Source organism: Arvicanthis niloticus, chromosome 11, assembly GCF_011762505.2.
Source record: "Arvicanthis niloticus isolate mArvNil1 chromosome 11, mArvNil1.pat.X, whole genome shotgun sequence".
NCBI lineage: Eukaryota > Metazoa > Chordata > Mammalia > Rodentia > Muridae > Arvicanthis > Arvicanthis niloticus.
The window spans coordinates 47,926,311-47,948,799 of NC_047668.1; the positions used below are offsets into that span (position 1 = coordinate 47,926,311).

The 22,489-nt window shown below is 36.3% G+C and overlaps 1 protein-coding gene across 2 annotated transcripts in view; it reads left to right on the forward strand.

Moving 5' to 3' along the window:
* Window positions 1–21,465, forward strand: part of Gen1 (GEN1 Holliday junction 5' flap endonuclease) — a 31,371-nt gene extending 9,906 nt beyond the window's left edge. The window contains exons 5-14 of one of the 2 annotated variants that reach the window (XM_034513969.2): window positions 5,121–5,231; window positions 6,081–6,154; window positions 7,000–7,088; window positions 8,589–8,739; window positions 9,370–9,406; window positions 10,252–10,332; window positions 11,107–11,237; window positions 14,300–14,361; window positions 17,206–17,349; window positions 18,188–21,465. In XM_034513969.2, the coding sequence (XP_034369860.1) occupies window positions 5,121–5,231; window positions 6,081–6,154; window positions 7,000–7,088; window positions 8,589–8,739; window positions 9,370–9,406; window positions 10,252–10,332; window positions 11,107–11,237; window positions 14,300–14,361; window positions 17,206–17,349; window positions 18,188–19,512 (2,205 nt within the window). In that variant the 3' untranslated portion in view covers window positions 19,513–21,465. The remainder of the gene's footprint in view (window positions 1–5,120; window positions 5,232–6,080; window positions 6,155–6,999; window positions 7,089–8,588; window positions 8,740–9,369; window positions 9,407–10,251; window positions 10,333–11,106; window positions 11,238–14,299; window positions 14,362–17,205; window positions 17,350–18,187) is intronic. The other variant, XM_076942119.1, reaches the window with a different exon arrangement.
* Window positions 21,466–22,489: the final 1,024 nt, after the last annotated feature.

Below are 22,489 nucleotides of genomic sequence, written 5' to 3' on the forward strand. Positions count from 1 at the left end.
GTTGGTAAAGCTGATTACTTATTAAAAAGTAAATTAGAAACTATTTTAAAAGGCATTGTGGGCCAGCAAGATGGCTCAGTAGAGAAAGGCGCTTAACTGGAGTTTAATTCCCAGAATCCACATGGTGGAAGAAAAGAACAGACTCCCACAAGTTGTTCTTTCCATTCTACTCAGGCACCACACCATACACATACACACCATACACACACGCGCCATACACATACACACCATACACATACACACCATACACACACACCATACACATACACACCATACACATACACACCATACACACACATCATACATATACACACCATACACATACACACCATACACATACACACCATACTCATACACACCATACACACCATACACACACACACCATACACACACACCATACACATACCATACACATACATACAACACATACACACCATACACATACACACCATACTCATACACACCATACACATACACACCATACACATACACACCACGCACACCATACAAATACATACCACACTCATACACACCATACACATACACACCATACACATACACACCATACACATACACACCATACACATACACACCATACACATACACACCATACACATACACACCATACACATACACACCATACACATACACACCATACTCATACACACCATACACATACACACCATACACATACACACCATACACACACACCATACACATACCATACACATACATACCACACACACACACCATACACATACACACCATACTCATACACACCATACACATACACACCACACACACCATACACATACATACCACACTCATACACACCATACTCATACACACATACACCATACACATACACACCATACACATACACACCATACACACACATACACATCATATACACACACACCATACACATACATACCATACACACCATACTCATACACACCATACACACACACACAATACACATACACACACATACCACACACACACCATACACACCGTATATATACACACACCATACACATACAAATAAATAAGTAAACGTAAGTTTAAAAAATAAAGGATTGCCAAATAGTTTATTCTCTTCAAAATTTGAGTCTCTCTCTCTAATGTAACACAGAATTATACAGGAAATCCATCGTTTTGTCCCAGAAATTCCAGTTTCCGTATTTAATCCTCAGAATGCCTCCAAATGTATGAGAAGAGGGATACAAGGCTGGAAATTCTTTGTTACGGTATTAATAACTATAAAATTAGCAAACCAATGCTCATTAAGGAATGTTAAATGGTTCACAGTTATGATTTCTAGCTAGGAATTCCTGGCAACTAGCATTTTGTCGCAGAGTTCAGAGGAGGGCAGAGATGTGGGGTGTACATGGCAGCCTACTCCTAGGCATTTGGTATATTAGGACTAGCAAGGCTAAGCTTCATGCCATCTCTCAAAATGCTGGTAGGAGCTGAGAGAAGTAGAGTCTGAGAGAATCTGTGTGATCCACTACTAAGCAATCATTTTCACAGCTAGGTCTTAGAGTGCGGTGGCACATACCTTTAATCCCAGCACAGTGAATACAGGGCAGGAGGATCTCTGAGCTCCAGGGCAGCCTACTCTACATAGCAAGTTTAGTTGAGACCTTGTCTCAAAAGGGGAAGAGGGAAATGTGCTACTGGTATTAAATAATACAGAGTCATGTTACTGGGGGAAATGTTATAAAACAGTATTTTTATATAATTCTACCTTTATTAAAAATAGAGTTAATAGTAGATATTAATAACAAATATCAGAGGAAAATACAGTTTTTTGGAAGAATGTATACCAAGCTACTAATAACTAACTTTAGGTATTATAAGTATAGTGAATGTTTTTTCTACAGTATATACCATACATTGTACTTTTTAGATACCAAAAGCAATAAAGAGAAAAAGAAATTGCCTACTGTGAACATTTATCTTATTTTAATACAATATTTTTAGTTACTTTCGAGACTATTATACATGAGTTCAATGTATTTTGATTTAGCACCCCTCTTCCCAGATCTAATTGCCACCCTTGCTCTCTCTGTCCTAGTTTTCTTTCCATTGCTGTGATAAACACTACAACCAAAAACAACTTGGGGAGGAAAGAGGTTATTTGACTTATACTTCCATGTCTTTGTCCTCATTAAGGGAAGTCAATGCAGAAGTCTAGAGGCAAGAACTGATGCAGAGGCCATGGAAGAATGGTGTTTTCTGACTTGCTCCTCATAGCTTGTTCAGCTTGTTTTTTTTTTAATGAAAAAACACTTTATCAATATTTATATAAACATATATACTTATATACATATACATATATAAATAATAATTAAATAATAAGATGTATTTAAAAAGTATGGGCAGTTGGGAAAAGTGGGAGGAATGAGAGAAAGGGGGAAATTATGCAAATACAGTGTTCATATACAAAATTCTCAAAAAGGAATCCAGTTTCTTAAAATAAATATGACCTATAATTATGTGGGGTTTTTTTTTTTTTTTTTTTTTTTTTTTTTGGTTTTTCAAGACAGGGTTTCTCTGTGTAGCCCTGGCTGTCCTGGAACTCACTCTGTAGACCAGGCTGGCCTCGAACTCAGAAATCCGCCTGCCTCTGCCTCCCAAGTGCTGGGATTAAAGGCGTGCGCCACCACTGCCCAGAGACCTATAATTATGTTAAAGGACATTTTAACTCACTACAAACTTTGAAGTTTAAAATGAGATCAATAAAAATCATTTTACCCAGCATACGAACAAAAACCACAGTAACGTTTTATAATTCTGAAGTTCTCTTTCTTTGTTGGGTCTTTGTGTGGTTTAGGTATGAGCATGATTGTGGCTTCATAGCATGAATTGGGTAGTGTTCCTTCTGTTTCTACTTTGTGGAATAGTTTGAAAAGAATTGGTATTAGGTCTTCCTTGAAGGTCTGATAGAATTCTGCACTGAAACCATCTGGTCCCGGACTTTTTTTTGGTGGGTAGACTTTTAATGACTGCTTCTATTTCTTTCAGGGTTATGGGACTGTTTAGATGGTTTATCTGCTCCTGATTTAACATTGGTAACTGCTACTTGTCCATTTCACCCAGATTATCCAATTTTGTTGAGTATAGGCCTTTGTAGTGAGATCTGATGATTTTTTTGGATTTCCTCGGGTTCTGTTGTTATGTCTCCCTTTTCAGTTCTGATTTTATTAATTTGAATACTGTCTCTGTGCCCTCTGATTAGTCTGGCTAAGGGTTTATCTATCTTGTTGATTTTCTCAAAGAACCAGCTCCTGGTTTTATTGATTCTTTGTATAGTCCTTTTTGTTTCTATTTGGTTGATGTCAGCCCTGAGTTTAATTATTTCCTCCCGTCTACTCCTCTTGGGTGTATTTGCTTTTTTTTTGTTCTAGAGCTTTCAGGTGTGTTGTCAAACTGCTAGTGTATGCCCTCTCAAGTTCTTTTTGTAAGCACTTAGAGCTATGAGTTTTCCTCTTAGCACTGCTGTCATTGTGTCCCAAAGGTTTTGGTATGTCTTCATTTTCATTAAATTCTAAAAAGTCTTTAATTTCTTTCCTTATTTCTTCCCTGACCACATTATCATTGAGTAGCGTATTGTTCAATTTCCATGTGAGTGTGGGCTTTCCCTTGTCTTTGTCATTTTTGAAAACCAGCCTTAGACCATGGTGATCTGATAGGATGCAGGGGATTATTTAGATTTTTTTAATATCTGTTGAGGCCTGTTTTGTGAACAATTATATGGTCTATTTTGGAAAAAGTACCATGAGGTGCTGAGAAAAAGGTATATTCTTTTGTTTTAGGGTAAAATGTTCTATAAATGTCTGTTAAGTCCATTTGGTTCATAACTTCTGTTAGTTTCACTGTGTCTCTGTTTAGTTTCTGTTTCCTTGATCTATCCATTGCTGAGAGTGGGCTATTGAAGTCTCCCACTATTATTGTGTGAGGTGCAATGTGTGCTTTGAGCTTTAGTAAGGTTTCTTTTATGAAAGTGGGTGCTCTTTTATTTGGCACATAGATGTTCAGTATTGAGAGTTCATGTTGGTTGACTTTTCCTTTAACAAGTATGAAATGTCCTTCCTTATCCTTTTTGATAGCTTTAAGTTGAAAGTTGATTTTATTCAATATTAGAATGGCTACTCCAGCTTGTTTCTTAGGACCATTTGCTTGAAAAATTGTTTTCCAGCCTTTTACTCTAAGGCAGTGTCTGTCTTTGTTACTGAGGTGGGTTTCCTGTGTGCAGCAAAATGCTGGGTCCTGTTTGCGTATCCAGCCCGTTAGTCTATGTCTTTTTATTGGGGAATTGAGTCCATTGATGTTAAGAGATATTAAGGAGAGGAGATTGTTGCTTCCTGTTATTTTTGTTAACAGTGGAGGCGTTGTTTGTGTGGTTATCTTCTTTTGGGTTTGTTGAAAGAGGCTTACTCTTTCTGGGGTATAATTGCCCTCCTTGTATTAGTGCTTTCCTGCTATTATTCTTTGTAGTGCTGGGTTTGTGGAAAGATATTTTGTAAATTTGGTTTTGTCATGAAATATCTTAGTTTCTCCATCTATGGTAATTGAGAGCATACATTTATTCTCTGTACATAAAGCCCACTGCTTCTCTAGTGAAGTCTAAGAACTGTAATAATCCATAAATATAGAGATACAAATTTATAAAGCAGTTCAATACTATGTCCATTTAGCAAAATAATAGTAATGGTTCCCTGGGACCTATGAGCTCCCTAACCATGGGTATTCAGCCAGATACACAGTACCAGGCATGTGTTTCCTCTTGGAGAATGCGTCTTAAATCTAATCATAAAGCAGTTGGTTACACTTATAACATTTGTGCCAGTATGGAATCCACATGCTGGTCGTTATTGTAGCTTACGGGGTTCGCAGCTGGATTCGATTGTTGATGACTTTCTACTCCACAATACTCCAAGGACCTTTCAGCTCCACTTTATTCATTTACTGAAATGTCACATTCTATAGATACTGTTGTGATGAGTATCATTTTCTTGTTTAAATTTAAAAAAAAAAAAAAACTAAATGACAACTCATTCTTTCTACTGTTTAATATAAAACACTTTGAAGATAAAACTCTGTGCTTCTATAGGATCCACATGTTGACTGTTACACGGTATCATCTATCAAGAGTAAGCTAGGCTTGGATCGAGATGCTCTGGTTGGACTGGCGGTACTTCTTGGTTGTGATTACCTTCCAAAGGCAAGCTGAGCTCATCACTTCTTTCTCAATATCTTTAATATTTCACATGCTGTGTGTGTTTATGAACATAGTATAGGCATATAATTATGAATTCATTTAAGTTTAAAGTATAAGCCATTCACTAACAAAATTCAGTTGGATTGATGAGATGGCCCATGGTTGAAAGCACTGCTGCACAAGCCTGACAACCTGAGTCCATGCCTGTGATACACATAAAGGTGAAAGGAAGAAACCAAGTACACAAAATTGTCCTCTGACCGTCCACAAGTACCATGGACATATGCTCACACACATCATGCACAGACACACAAAATAATAAGTAAATAAATTCAAAGACAATCAGCACCTCAGGTAATACTAAAAGCCACCTTTATAGGTATATGGTTATTCCTTTATGAAAATAAATGTTACAAAGGAGAGTTCAGTAAGCAAATCCCACAGCTTCAACCTCAAAAGAGATCGACATGCATGCTTGACTAACTTATCGAAGAAGTTTAAGGATTCCTCATATTTTATAGCATTGATAGTTTTTATTATGGCTTTATCTGTTTTTGAGCTCTATAGTCGTTGTTGTCTAGTTACACACACGTGTAGTGCTTTTGTTACTGCTGCTAAGCAGTGTCATTACTAAACTAAGCCATTCATACCTCCCTGCCTCAAGTCATCATGTTAGTTTGTTCATAGAGTGATAAGGAGTTACAGGATAACCTTTTCTTAAATATGCTGTTTTAAAATGCATATGTTTAAAAATAATGTTTAAAAATAGTTGATCACTACTATATCTCTATACGTATTCCCATTATTCCTGTTATTAACATTTTTAAGTTTTTTTTTTCTACTTTATGGAAGGGAGTGCCTGGAGTTGGAAAAGAACAAGCATTAAAACTTCTGCAGACTTTGAAAGGTCAAAGTTTGCTTCAAAGGTAACTAAACAGTGGTTTTTATTCTCTATCAGACATCTGTTCTCGTTGGACTTAGTAGTGAATACTACTACAAAAAGGATTGCTTTTGAACTACCCATTTTCAATAGTTAATTTTTACTTATCTTGAAGTCTTTTATTGCTTCATGACACACGGTACAAGAGCAAGTGTATCATTATAATCATGTACAGTTTTTATAGGCTGTTTTAGACCATTAGTATCAATTAAAGATGAACATAACATTAAAATAATTTTTGTATTTGATGCTTTGATATTATATTTCATTTTTATAAATAAAATACTATATAACATGCTAAAAATACTTAACAAGTAACATTGATAAAGAGTTTTTAATTTGGGCCAGCTATATGGCTCAGGGGGTAAGAGAGCTTGAAGCACAAGTCTGATCACCTAAGTTCATTTGACGGCTAGAATCCATGGTAGAAGGCATGCACCACCACGCCCAGCTACATATACATATACAATTATTCTCCCCCTGCCCATACATCATTGCCTGACAAACTCATCAAAAAAATAAATAAATAAAAAATAAAAAATAAATTAAAAAAAGGAAAAAAAAACCACCACCAGGATGAGCTTGATTAGATATAATCTGTACAGACATGCAGATATATATGCTCTGTCTCCTTCTGCAGTTCTTCACTACCTGGGACCACATGTAAAGCTTGTAGAAAAACTAAGCATTTTTCCAGACCAAGCAAGTAGGTTTATAATCACTAAAGAAAAAGTAATTTGACAGGTTAAAGAGAATAGGCTAACTGACATTTGAGAATGTATTTTAATTAATTCAAGTTTTTCTCTTTTTTTAAAACATTTTCTAATAAAGATTTAATCAGTGGATTGAAGAACCTTGCTACTCTGTTCCACCACCAGCAGCAAAAAAAGTGGTTCATTGCTCTGTGTGTTCCCATCCAGGTAAGCAGGCATAGGAAATACTCTAGAATATTGGAGTCTGAATCCATTGGCACAGTCCTGCTCTCAACAGGACTTTCTTATACCGTTATTACGACACTACTAAGAAGTGCCTGAGAAGCAGAAGCTGAGTTACACAGATATTGTGAACATTTATTTAATGTTGGATAAATGAAATCATGTAGTAATAATACATATAGAATAAGTAAAATATACTATATTACCAATTATTTAGATTTAAAAATTATCATGTTTTTGATATATGAATCTATTTTTATGAAAAATATAGCCGGGCAGTGGTGGTGCATGCCTTTAATCCCAGCACTTGGGAGGCAGAGACAGGCGGATTTCTGAGTTTGAGGACAGCCTGGCCTACAGAGTGAGTTCCAGGACAGCCAGGGCTACACATAGAAACCCTGTCTCAAAAAACAAAACAAAAAACAAAAACAACAACAACAAAATATACATATATGTGTGTATATATATATATATATATATATCTTACAGGAAAATGGAAATAAACCATTTATTTTTATATCAATGTTTTATGTTTACATGCTTATAGTACATTATATAAACATTGTCTTATAGTACATTTTGTAAAATATATAATGACTATAGATAATTTATATAATGATATAATGAATTTATATAATGGATTTATATAAATGAAATATATATAATTTTATGACTATAGATAATGACTATAGATAATTTAGTAAAATATATAATGACTATAGATAATGACTTAAAACTAGTTTCTAATATTAGTTTATTCTTGTTGAAAATAGGTTGGATCTTGATCAGTCTTAGTTGCAAAAGCTAACATTGAACATGAGCTGGGTGTTATACACTCCTGTAATTCAGTATATGGGAAGTACGGACCATAGGAGTGAGGTGAAGGTGACCTTTAGTTACATAGAGAGTTTGAGGCCAGCCTGGACTACATGAGATCTTGTCTCCAAACAACAACCAAAAAGCACAACCTACAAAGTATCACTGACATTGTTTCCTTGGAAAGGGAAAGAAGGTCCCGCTCATACCTATGCTGCAGTGATGCTCTTCCTGTCCGAGCATTAAACAGCTCTCGTGTAACTGAGTACACACTGGCAGAGGAGACAAAGTGGGTAGTCTCCATCTAGTGAGCTCAGTAAAGAAGCCTGTCATGAATTATTATATTAAAGAAATAATCTTTCTTACTCATAATTACATTCTTTCCTACCTTGTAGCTACTACATAAACCAGAAAGTTTTCTATTATTGGATATAAATTAATTAATACTTCAAATGAATGAGTACTTTGTGAGCAGTGTCATAATACTAAGTTATTAGTTTGTGCTAGGAACCACTATGGTACATTATTCTTTCAGCCTAAACATACTGAAATCAACACTGTACTGGACAACATTAATTTTGAAATTTTAGATAACAGAAGAGAAAAGGGGCCTGTTGAAGCCAATTCTGCAAAGCAATAAAAATCACACATCTTTGTGTCTCCAAAAAGGTTCGCCTAAGGATCATGAACGTAATGGATGCACATTATGTAAAAGTGATAGATACTGTGAACCACATGATTATGAATACCTCTGTCCTTGTGAATGGCACCAGACAAACCATAATAGGCAACTAAATGAAATAGAAAACAATATTAAAATGTAAGTTGCTTTTAGCCACTTAATGTTTTTTGTTATGACCTGTATAAATACCTTTGGTTGATTTACTTCCACAATAACCTTCACCCATATGTCTAGAACATTCTGTGTTCTTCATTCTGTTAAAAAAAAATTCATCTATCTGGACTAGTCATGGTGACACACACCTTTAATCCCCAGCATTTGGTAGGCAAAGAGGCCAGCTTGGTCTACTTACCAAGTTCCAGGCCAGCCAGAGTTACATTGTGAGACTCTGTCTCATGAAAACCAGAAGAAAAAATCCATCTAAGAGGCTGGGGAAATGAATTAACAAGTGAAGGTGTTTGCTGCCAAGCCTGGGTTTTAGTCACCAGAACATACTTGGTAAAGGAGAAAACCTACTCTAGCAAACTATTCTCTGTCCTTTGCACATATGCTCACACAAAATCACACAAACACAGTTAAATAAATATTACAAAAAACTAAAAATAAAACTTTACCTGAGAAGATAGCAATTTGTTTTTCAGAGGAAGGCCTGGTAATTGTATATAAGATACTGTAGGTGGATATTTGTTATAAATCAAGGAGATTGGATGAGATTTCAGTCTGTCTAATTATCTGATTGTATTGGTAAAATGTATAATTTATCTCTAGGAAAGCTTGCAGTTGCGAAGGATTTCCATTCCATGAGGTAATAATCTAATTGTATATATTTTTTAAAATTGTTATGTAGAGAAATTTTTAATTCAGAACATGACTATTCTGGCAAGAAATGACACCAAAGGCCTTCTAGGTCTGTGTGTTGTGACTGGAATACAGACATGGCCCTTAATTCCAGAAGACAGAGGCAAGCAGATCTCTGAGTTCAAGGCCAGCCTGGTATAGAGCAAGTTTCAGATAAAGAGAAGCTTAGGTCCAGGTGTTTGGGTACACAACTTTAATCCCAGCACTCAAGAGACAGAGGCATGCAGATCTCTGCCTGATAGGCAGTTCTCTTCAGTGAGTTTGCTTGAGTCAGTGAGTTAGAGGCAGGCAGTGGAGTTGAATTCGTGGAATTCAGAAGCTGTTTTACCAGGACAGTTACAGAGATACAGGTTGCAAAGCAAGAACAAACTAGACACTGATGAAGACAGATCGAGCCAGAGAATGAGAAGCCAGAAGATTAGTACATGTTGCCAAAGTTAGTATAAGGCCAAAAAGAGCAATTCAGGAGTGGAGAGGCAGAGAGAGCGAGAGTCAGCTTGGAGAAGAGTTAGAGCCAGAACAACTGAGTTGAACCAGCCAACAAGAATTCAGAAAGAACTAGAAGGGGCTTATTCAGCAGTGAGCTTATTCAGCAGTAAGTCTCAGAGACTGAAAACATTCTAGGTGAAGACCTAGATTAGATTGTACAGAGGCTACAAGCTTCCAAGACTAGGCCAAGGTTAGCAGAGGGAGGCAGAAAACCTTTCAAGACAACAATTACTTCAGGAGGATTAAAGTTACTTTTAAGTCCTGATTCCTGTTTTTCTTTTGTCTTTTTATTTTTTCACTTAGGTCATCCAAGAATTCCTTTTGAATAAGAATAAAATGTTAAAACCGATCAGGTACCAAAGACCTGATTTATTATTGTTTCAGGTATCTGAAAATAAATTCTTACTTAATAATACAAAATTAGATATGAGGAAGGTCAGAGGTATATTAGCTTCCATGTGTAAGAAGAGACTTAAAAAGTAAAACAAATAACAGTTGATTGCCCCACTTTTACTCAATATTCATCTCTAACCTTTACCCCTTGGCTGTGTAAGATCCATATTTTCCAGACCAGACTGCTTCTCAGAAAGATGTCTCAGTTACCATGTGCAGACAGATTGAATCCAGGATTATGTCTAGGAAAGAGGGTTTGGGACAAGGGTGCCAAGATCAAATATACTGAATACGAAGTGTTCTTAAAATAGAAATAATATTGGCATCTTATCAGATCACCATGAGTGTTAAATGAGATTATTTCAACCTCTGATGTTGTAATTAGGGGGAAAGATGGCTCAGTGAGTCTACTTGCACGTTACCTTCCTGACAGCCATTATTCTTAATAAAGTCTTCCCACTTAATCTTCATAATCTGTCAATAGGATTATATTCTCTTCATTTACGGATTGAAAAATGGCCTAAGAGGGGTCAAGGAGCTTAGCCCACCCCCTCTGACATACACTGGCATTCTGAATAGAGAACCCTCTCAACCAGGTTGTCATTTGACACGTTCTCCTTAGGGAGCTCATTGTTTTTTTCTGGAAATATTCTTACTAATATTACTTTAGCATTATTCTTAAAACAAAAGTAATACTGTCTTAAGAGTATTTATTATTTTAAAAGTAATGTTTATTTTTAATATTTATTTTTACTGAATTTATAGAGATTTACTGTTCAAAAAATGGAGTGGCCCAGTCACTATGCGTGTGAAAAATTGTTGGTGCTTTTGACCCGCTATGACATGATAGAAAGAAAACTTGGTAAAAAGGCATCCAATCAACTACAGCCAATTAGGTAATGTATGGTTGGGGCTGGAGACATGGCTCAGCAGATAAGAGTAAGTGTTGCTCTGGCAGGGGATCTGGGTTCATTTCCCAGTACCCATATGGTAGTGCACAACCAAATGTGACTCCAGCTCCAGGGGACCTGATGCCTTCTTCTGGCTTTAGTAGGCTCCACGCATACTTGTGATGCACAGACATATATGTGCGCAAAACACGTATGTTTAAAATAAATCTAAAAAAGAAAGTTTATTTAATTTTTAAATAAAAATTTATTTAAATTTTAAAATAAACTTTGAAACTATCAGTAAAAAAAAATTTGTGATGAAAACTGTTTCTACTTGAATATTTGATAATCAGAAGTGTTAATATTTCTCCCTGTGGATATGGTATCTATTTTCCAAAAGTAGAAGAAAGCCCAGAAGTAAAAGCATATTAAGACTTACACTCAAGACAACATAGTAAATTCAGCTGTTCACATACTTCCAACTTCAAATGCATGCTACTTTAAAACTTAACAGCAAATATAGAAAAAAACAGGTTTAACAGAACTATTTCTTTTTTTTTTTTTTCCAAAATATGTTCTGGTAAATTTATTTATAGTATTAGACAACATAGTTTTGATATCAACATATGTATGATATTAATTATGAAGTATCAAGACTTTCTGAATTCTTTCTTTTCTGTCTTGTAATTTATTATTGGTAGTACATGTGTACATAACCCGCACAGAAACACTATCAGTCAAGACATCTCCACTCAACTGTAGCAGTCTTCTTTCTAATAAATGTATTTAAATTATTTCTAGAAAATTCTTAGCTTATATCTTGGTCAATTAGAGAGACTTTGTTGGCTTATACTTTCTTTTTTTTTTTTTCTTTGATGTGAAAATCTTTATTGGATATTTTATTTACATTTCAGATGTCTCCCGTTTCCCCATTTTTCCTCCCTAGAAAACCCCTATTCCATCCCCACTTCTCCTTTTTGCTTTTATACTATTTTTTTTTAATGTTAATCAAAGGCTTTATAAGTTTGGTAATGCTCATTAACAAGATGCCCATACAATTAGATGTGTAACCCAATACCCAACCTAGATATATCAACTATCTTTGACTGGCAGAGACACGTGAACATCCGCCTCCATGCCCCCCCCCCCTTGTCACGAACTCCTCCTCCTCCTCCTCTCCTTACTCTTCCTCTTTCTCTCCTTACTCCTCCCACCTTAGCTCCTCCTACATATCACCCTTCCTTAACAGAACTATTTCAATGAACCAGAAGACAAGTAGAAAATAGTAGAATAATCTGGTAAAGTAAAAACGACTGGTAATGTTGAAATGAGTAAACATATTCATAGCAAAGGCTTTTCATATACTCGAAGACTAACAGATTTTACCACATGAGACTTTTATTATGGCACTACTAAGCAGTTGTGCAATGGTGGTGCACACCTTTAATCCTAGCACTCAAGAGGCAGAGACAGGTGGATCTCTGAGTTTGAGGCCAGCCTGATCTGTTCTGATAGTAAGTTCAGAACAGCCAGAGCTACATAGTGAGACTGTGTCTCAAAAAAAAAAGGGGGGGGGGGAGGGGGCATGCTGGAACAATGTCTCAGTGGTTAAGAGCACTGACTACTCTTCCAGAGGTCCTGAGTTCAATTCCCAGCAACCATATGGTGGCTCACAACCATCTGTAATGGGATCCAATGCCCTCTTCTGGTATGTTTTAAGAGAGTGACAATGTACATTAGATAGATAGATAGATAGATAGATAGATAGATAGATAGATAGATAGATAGATACTTTAAAAAAATACTCATTAAAAACACACACACACACTCTATTAATAAAGTATAGCACATGCATCTCCTTCAGAAATGGAGGTCAAGACAAACACGTCTCTGAGTTAAGGCCTACCAGGGCTGTAAAGTGAAACCCTGTCTCAAAACAAGCAAACACACATACCCACAAAGTACTATTAAATTTTAAAATGTACATTACATTCACATAATAAATGATAAAGTTCTTTATTTTGGATTTTATTTCAAGTATTAGTCTTAAATCTTTAATAGATGTTTTGAGAGTATTATTTATAATTGTTGTGTATGGATGTGTTACTACTAGAAATATAATGACATTCAAATAGTTACAGTTAAAATAGGAAATAAAACTATCAAACCGAGAGTATATAGGGAACAGGAAGTGAGCAGCAAAGAAAAAAACTGCTAACAGAAAAAAGACTTATGAATGTCCAGCTGTCACTAGTCACAATAAATGTCAGTGGGTTAAATTTGTCTATAAAAATGCAGATTGCGCCAGGCAGTAGTGGCGCACGCCTTTAATCCCAGCACTTGGGAGGCAGAGGCAGGCGGATTTCTGAGTTCTAGGCCAGCCTGGTCTACAGAGTGAGTTCCAGGACAGCCAGGGCTACACAGAGAAACCCTGTCTCGAAAAACAAAAACAAAAAAACAACAAAAAAAAAGATGCAGATTGCATTGGATAAGTAATGATTAAAATTTTCATTAAAAATATAAAATACATATATACATACAAAGATTTAATACTTACGATTTAGTAGGCAAATACCAAAGTAATATAACAAAGTAGACATTAAAACAAATCATTGAAAAAGAAATACTCCATAAAAGTGAAAATATATTAAGGGGCTGAAGAGATAGTTCAGAGGTCAAGAGCACTTGTTGCTCTTGCAGAGGACCTGAGTTCAATTCCCAGAACCTACATGGTGGTTCATAGCCACCTGCCAGCCCAGTTCCAGGGCATCTGAGTCCCTCTTCTGACCTGCTTGGGCAGCAGGTATGCAGCTGGTACATACACACCTACAAACAGACCAAACACTCAAACCTAAAATAAAATGAATAAATATACTAAAAACCTATACACACACAATTTGAGTAAATTGAACAATTTCCTACTCTACCTCACAATGAAATTAGTTAATTATAATTAGGCAATAATTTCTTATATTTTTGTCTCAAATATTGATAGAAATTGAAGTGTTTAACCTAAAATTTTACAAATAATTTGTATATTTAGATCTTGGTATATGAATGTTTTTCAGAATTGTTAAACCCCGAATCAGAAATGGAGTCCATTGTCTTGAAATAGAATGGGAAAAGCCTGGTATGTATTGGTTATATACAGAATGTTTCATTTATAGCATTTGATTCAAATGTAAAGTAGATAATGAATATATAAAATATATATATGCTTATGAAAAAATCACATGCATTATAAATTATATTTTTTTATTTTACGTGTTTTAAATAGATAGTGACTAATAAAGGTGATAAAATTCAAGTGCTTTTACTTTTAATGTTTCTGACATTTCTTTTATGTTTGGAAATAATGCCAAAGTAGTTGTGATTTCTTAAAAAATTGCTTCCACAAATGACTTGTCTTTGGCAATTTATATTTAGCTGTTTTAAAGCAATTGGGGTGAATGACTAGTAGCTAAAAACTTTCTCCCTTTCCTTTATTATATCTAGTTTCCATAGGAATTTGTACTTTTGCTACAACTTTTGTAAACTTTGGATGAGCTTCCAGACTACAGACAAGAAAAGTGGGTGGGCATGACCATGGATCCATGGGCTTTTATTATTATTTTTTTGTTGTTGTTGTTGTTGGAGGGGTATGGGGATAAGCCACACAAAGGCATGCCATATTGTACATATGGAGTTCGAAGGACAATTTACAGGATTCAGTTTTTTTTTCTATCTCAGTTTAATAAATATCAAAATACAAAACACATTACAGGCTAAAAATTCCAGTCTTTACCAATTCAAACCCTTTAAAAGTTCAGTTTCTTTAAAACAAACAAACAAACAAACAAAAAACCTCCAACTTCTCTTTTAAAATCTCAAGTCTCTGGAAAATAAAACTCTAGAAATCCAGTCTCTCAACTGAGAGCTCCTATAAAATCAAAATAAATTAAATACTTTCTTACTCTATCAGGGAAGAACCAGAGCATAGTCATAGTCAGATCAGAGTCAAACCAAAGTTGAGCAGTGCAGAACTCAGGGTCTGGTTTTGGACTCCAGAGTGCTGCTATGTGATATGGGCATATCACATAGACTGCCTCTACTGCTGCTGCTCTCCTTGGCAGTCCTCTCTTGGTACTGGCATCTCCAAAATGTTGGCGCCTCTTGCTGCCACTGGACTGCACTTTGACCAGTAGTCTTTCCTGGTTCTTTTCATGGTGCTGAACCTCAACCTCTGCATGACTCCTTCAGTCCTGAGGCTTGAACTGCTACAGATGCTTCACCAGTGGCCTCTCCTGACCCCTCATAGTGCCAAATCTCAGCTGTTCTCCACAACTCCTTCATGCCTTGAGAATCAGTACCACCTAGGCGACACAATACCAAGTTTGGCTGCCTACAAAAGGTACAGCCATGGCCACTTTTGGAACTCAGTCTGTGTGTGTTGACCCTGAGAAAACACTTCCCAGAAGATATCACTCAATGTTTCACTCTTGTTTTGTTTTTTCAAGACGAGGTTTCTTTGAGTAGCCCTGGCTGTCCTGAAACTTGCTCTGTAGACCAGGCTAGCCACCTACCTCTGCCTCCGGAGTGCTGGGATTAAAGGTGTGTGCCATCACCTCTCTGCTGATTCACTTTTTTTAATCACTTTTTTAAATTTCTCATTCCAAGCTAACAAGTATCATCCCAGTAAAGCAAAGGTTTCACTTCAGTGGTACTGGTCTCTTGTTAATCACAGCTGTTTCTCGGGCCCAGCTGACAGGAACCACAACATTTTAATTCAGAATAGCAATGGCTTCCATACAGACTTTAAGGAACTCTCAAATTCCCCTCTGAAACTTCAGAAGGCAGGCCTTTATCCTCTGCACTGATGTCGACATTCTTATCTTCCAAGCTCCTACAACCCATAGAGCTTACCCAGAGTTCCAAAGTCCTTCCACAATCCTCCCTAAAACAGTATGGTCAGATCTGTCACAGCAATACTTCATAGCCACTCTTTATGTCTTTTTTTTTTTTCTTTTGTGTAACAAACCCTTTATTCACTGTTGGTAGGAGTGTAAATTGGTGCAGCCAACTGTGTAAATCAGTATAAAACTTTCTAAGAAAAATTAGGAAAACTAACTAAACAAACAAACAGGATTATTATAGGACCCCACTCTGCCAGTCCTAGGCTATTCTTAAGGAACTGACCTTCCAGAAAGATACTTACACATACATATTTATTTATTGATGCTGTATTCACATGAGATAGAAAACAGACTAGGTATATAACAGTAAATGATGAATCATGAAAAAAATGTAGTAGGTATATACTATACCATTTTATTAAGCCTTAAAAATAGTTATAAAATTTGCAGGAAACTAGATAGAACTGGAAAATTTTGAATGAGGCAACCCAAACAACAACCCATGTTCTCTCATATACAGATCCTTACTTTAAGCTTTTCTGTATGTGTCTTATTGTAAATGTCTATATAGACATTCTCATTTCAGCTGTTTGTGGATCCTCTAATGCTGAGTATCTTCAAGAAACTGATAAGCAGGGCTGAGAATGTGGAGATAGGGCTTGCCTGGTATATAGGAAGCCCTTTGTCCCGGAAAATTGCTTTTTCTATTCTCTCTACTGATACTCCATTTCTGAAACAAGAGAATTTAAAGTTTCAATGTGAGAAGAAACCTCCCTTTCAGCTCTTAAAAGAAAAGAAAGTAAAGTCAGTTTAAAAATCAACACTAACAAAATACATGAGGATAGGAGGAAGAAAAGAGCCAGCAGCCAGCAAGAGCAATGAGGAGATCATAGTAAGTGAGCAGGATACACTCTTTGCATGTATGTAACTATCAGGAATAAAGAATAGAGAAACGACAGTGTCACAGAGCAAGATTTGTGGTGAATTAGCTATCAATTTTTGAATAGTATAGTTTTGTGGTTACTACTTGAAAAACTGAGTTTTTGAATTTTGTCTCCTTTGTTGTATTTTTAATCTTCTAGAACATTATGTAGTGGAAGATACAGAACCTGGAGAACTGGATCTCCTTACAATCGAAGAAGCATCACTGTTTGAAGCAGCCTATCCTGAGGTTGTGGCTATCTACCAGAAACAACAGTCAGAGACTAAAGGGAAGAAACAGAAAAGTAAGGGTTATGTTGAATGGACCATGCACTCATGTTACAGGAGTCACGTGAAATGATCTTGTCTAAATTTTGTTGAAAGTTTTGTAAATCAAGAGTGAGAATAGTGCTCTTACTTCTGAGTCCTCGTGTACTTCATCTTCTGATGCTGAAGTGCTGGAACCACACGTTGGGGCCTACCAGCCAAGTATTCTGTCATTGCATCTCCTACCAGGCCCCACGCATTTCCCTTTAAAACTTTAAAACAGAAATGCTGGTAGTTCACCACTATGCTCTGTGTTTACTAACTTGATTAAGTTAAGTACAAGATAACAAGTATGCTGTAATGCTAATACTCACTGAACTTAGAGAAGCTACTGCAAATAATATTTTGTGTTATAAGTACATTTTCCTTATTCCACAGTGAAGAAATTAACTCCATGACATTTTTTTCTCCTGAAAAAATACTTTACAGTGTTTACAGGAATGTACTAGGTAGTGGGTGGAGGTGGGCAAAAAAATTTTTACATAGATTAGTGGTTTAACTTTCTGGTTTAAAGCCGGGCAGTGGTGGCGCACACCTTTAATCCCAGCACTTGGGAGGCAGAGGCAGGCGGATTTCTGAGTTCGAGGCCAGCCTGGTCTACAGAGTGAGTTCCAGGACAGCCAAGGCTATACAGAGAAACCCTGTCTCGAAAAACCAAAAAAAAAAAAAAAAAAAAACTTTCTGGTTTAAGTTACTATTTTTGTTTTTGCTTGAATTAGTTTGCTTATTTTTTTATTCTTTTTATTTATTTATTTATTTTTACACAAGTGAGTAAAAGGAAAGACATTTGTTATATATATTTTTCTTTCCTTTCAGGTATGAAAAATAAGCCTAAAGGAAGTCATTTACCAGAATCAGATGATGTGATCATTTCTCAGTCACATATGACTTTAAAACCTACATCTAAAGCCTTCCCCAAGCAGAATCCCGAAAGTAATTTAGAAATTTCTCCAGATCCTATTTTAGCACAGGAATCTAATTCTCCCTCATTGAGTAGTCTTGTTTCCCTTGAAAATACTCCCTGTTTGAATTTGCAAGAACAGTTAATGCCTTCTCCAAGAAGTTTGGCTGTAAAGCAAACTAAACATGTCAATAATTTTCTAGTTTCAGAATGTAGTCAACTCAGCCCTTCATCCCATATTTCTGTGATTACTGATCTACAGTTGAGTACCATTGACTGGGCAGGTACTTCTTTTAGTAATTCTCCAGCAGTTCAAAGAAACACTTTATCTCAAGATTTACAATCAGAACCTGAATCATCAGCTGTCCTTCCTGGATTTGAACAGCTGTCATATGAATCAGAACAATGTACCTCAAACAATGAAGTGTCCGGTAGAGATCTTCAGAAGAGTAGTCCTGAAGAACATCTCCTTTCTGGCATCACTGGTTTACATCTTCATGAGTTGCCTCTAAAGGAAAGGATACATATAAAATCTTCATGCCCTCAGTATAATGAAGGAGCAGATGCTGACCTAAAAAGTTTGCCCCTAAAAATGAAAGGCTCTTATATTGCTTACAGTAGTAGCTCTGGTGGTTCTTCCAATTTTTCAAAGGCTCTTACAGGGGTATATCTTCACAAAGAGTCTAGAAACTCTAAAGTTCTAGACAGCCAACTCCTTCAAGAAAACTGCAGGGCAAATACTTCCTTACCTTGTCCTTTCAATGATGAAGCAGTAAAGACTTCCAGTCTTCAAATTGGGCTGCCAACTGCTGCTATACCTCATAATCCAAAAGTTGCTGTGAAAACTACTAAAAGCCTTGTGATGAAGAATAGTGTTTGCCTCGAGAGAGATTCCTCAGATGAAGAAAATGGTCCAGTGTCCTGGAAAGCTAAGTATACTGCTCCTAAAATGAAACACAGTTCTCAGAAGCACAGCCTAGTTCATGTCAGAGACAGTAATCACAACAAACTCAGAAATCCTAAGGTAGAATCTAAAGAAATAAAACTGTGTACTGAGTCTTTCAAAACAGCTGAAGATAAAGAACACAGGTTCTCAGATCCAGCAAGAAATCCTCAGAGTTTTCTACAATGTCATAAAAAAGACAAGGACTCTACTGTCTCCTGGGAAAGTCCTCTCCCTTTACGCCAGAGGTTAAAACTGAGGTTCCAAAACACTCAAAGTGGATTTTATAATACTTAAGTTTAATGTGTTTGAATGCTGGTAGCATTAGCAGAAGCCAAGCAAACTCATGTTTGCTAGAAAATGTACATGATTATGTGCTATTTAAATCAAAATTGTAATTTTAAAATGTTAACAGGTGTGGCTCATGTCTATAATCACAGCATGTACAAAGTCGATGGAGTCCAGAGGATCATCCACCAGGAGTTCAAAGTCATCCTCTGGTATATGGAAGGTGTCAGGCCAATCTCAGTTATCTAAGAAAGAAAAATAATTAAAACTTTGACTACAAAAGATGAGCATCTGGTAACAGCTTCAAATAATGTTATGTTTAAAACATTGTATTGTTCTTGAAATGTCTTTATTATTATCTAGCTTTAACATGTTAGTATATTCTTTGACAGAGTAAATGCTTTAGCATTTTTAGTTCTTATGTTAGCATCTAAAGCATTTGTTTACTGTCCCCAAGATGCTAACACTTTATAAATTATACTAGTGTTACGGTATCTTTAATGGGCCCTTCCTAATGGCTGTATTTCCTTTCTTGTTAAAGAACCGTTAGCATGCTCTTCCATTTTTAGTAGTGTCATGCTTGGGAAGTGAAAATGGAAGAGGATGATGTGTAGGGAAGTGTGGTTGTGAAGTCTGGATAAGGAAAGTCACTCCTTATATACATTCAAAAGTTCATAGGCACTGCAAGCAGGAAATGTTTTAAAATCAGATGTAAAACCAAAAGGGAATTAGAAGCTTCCTCGGGATCACACAACAATAATAGTAATGGTGTGGATCCCGTCTTTCTGGTTTGGGTCTTGTGCTTTTATTTTCTGTTTTGTTTGTAATCTATAAAACTGTTCCCTTTTGCTTTAAATTTTAGTTTGTATATAATGTTGACTTTAATTCCTACAAGTCTTAAATCTTAAATCTACATAAATTGTAAAAATCCTAAAGGCATCTAGAGTTTAAAAGAAATATTACAACTATTTGTAAATGATGGGAGCCTGAAAGTAGAAGATACAAAGGAATCCATCAAAAACTTATTAAAAGAAAGCCAAGTGTGGTGACATGCCTTTAATCCCAGCATTTGGAAGATAAAGGCAAATGAATCTCGGAATTCAAGACTGGCCAGGTAGGCAGAGCTAGTTCCAGGACAGCCAGGGCTACACAGAATCCCTGTCTTGAAAAAAACATTTTTAAACAAAACCAAAAATATTAAAAGTGAAGAGTAAGTTAGCAAGCTGTAAAATTCAAAATTAGTTTACAAACTAGATTGTTGTAGTTCTGCGTATTCAGTGCATGACAATGAAATTTCACCAAGTGAATTAAAGTTACTCTGTTTACAACATCAAGAAAATGAACACAATGAACATGGCAAAACTTAGTTACAAGTGAAAAGCAATGGCTGAAATTAAAGTATAAATAAAAAAAAGACATCCCAGATTCATGGATGAGAAGACTTAACTTGGTAGTACTGTTAAACTGGTGCATTTAACTGCCATCACATGGGAGGCAGAGGCAGGTGAATCTCTTGAGTTTGAGACCAGCCTGGCCTACAGAGCAAGTTCCAGAACAGCCAAGACTACACAGAATAACCCTAGCTCAAAAAACTAACCAATCAAGAAAAAAAATAAACAGCTGTTTGGTTTCAATCCAGTTTGATCAATATCATGTTTGTTTGCTTCCCCCACATACACACCCCAGAACATGACAAGCTGATTTCATTATTCAGATAGAAATTGAATGAAATAACTCATCTTGGGAAAATTGAAAAAGTCACCCTTCCTGATATCATAATTTACTACAAAGCTGTATAAATTAAATATGTTATACTAATTTAAGGGTAGATATGTAGATAAATGTTAAATTGATTGGACAGAATTGGGTCTATAAATGTACCCTCACATTTATGATCAATTGAATTCTTAGCCAGTATGATGACATCAGTGGGAAAATAAATCTCAATAGATGCTTCTGGAACTTTTGGCTGTTCGTGTAAGACTGATTTTAATTCTTACATCATACTTTTTTTCTTAAGTGCATCCAGTAGCAAGAGTGACAGTTCTGTCATTTTACCTGCCAATGGGCCAGGGCCAACAGACACCAATGAATACAACTCAAGAGCAAGGCAAACTCGGGATGGCTGTTAGAGGAGCAAACAATTCCTCCATGGTGTGGGAACTTCCATGGGACAAACTGGGCCTTATGGTTACTGTGGGTTCGGTCCTTCATTCTATTTGTAGAACATCACAACCTACTGGGCAGAGACAGATTTATGTCAATTATCAGAGCAACAGATAAGAATGGAACCTTAGTAGTTATTACTGGCAAACACACACTTAAAAGCATTGAGAGTCGTGCTTGAGGTGGATAGTTAATACAAGAGTGATGTATCCTGGGACAAGGGTCATTTGAGGATCTACAAAAGAGCAGTTCTTTGGAGGCATGTTGGGTAAGGGGATGGGGTGATGGTGGTCCAGAGGCTGTTTCTCTGTGTAACCATGGCTGTCCTGAAACTCACTGTGAAGACCAGGCGCGCTTCAAACAGAGATGCACCTGCCTTTGCTTCCCAAGTGCTGAGATTAAAGGTGTGCACCACCCGGCCTTCATATCATTCTTTAAATTGCAATTTGGGTCAATGACTTGAGATCTAAAACTTTAGGAGAAAGTAAAATAGGCTGAGGGCTGGAGAGATGGCTCAATGAGTAAGAACACGTAACTACCCATATGGTATGTCTCACAAGTACCTGTAACTCCAAATCTAGGATCCAAAACTTGGCATCCTCGGGTACCTGCATACATGCATACACTCATATATACATAATTTAAAAATCTGGAAAGAGGCTGAAATATTTGGTTTTTGATTGGGTAAGGGCTTCTTAAATACAACATTAAAACATAGACATAGGGACCTGAAGAGGACAGGGACTCCACAGGAAGACCAACAGAGTCAACTAACCTGGACCCTTGGGGCTCCCATAGACTGAATCACCAACCAAAGAAC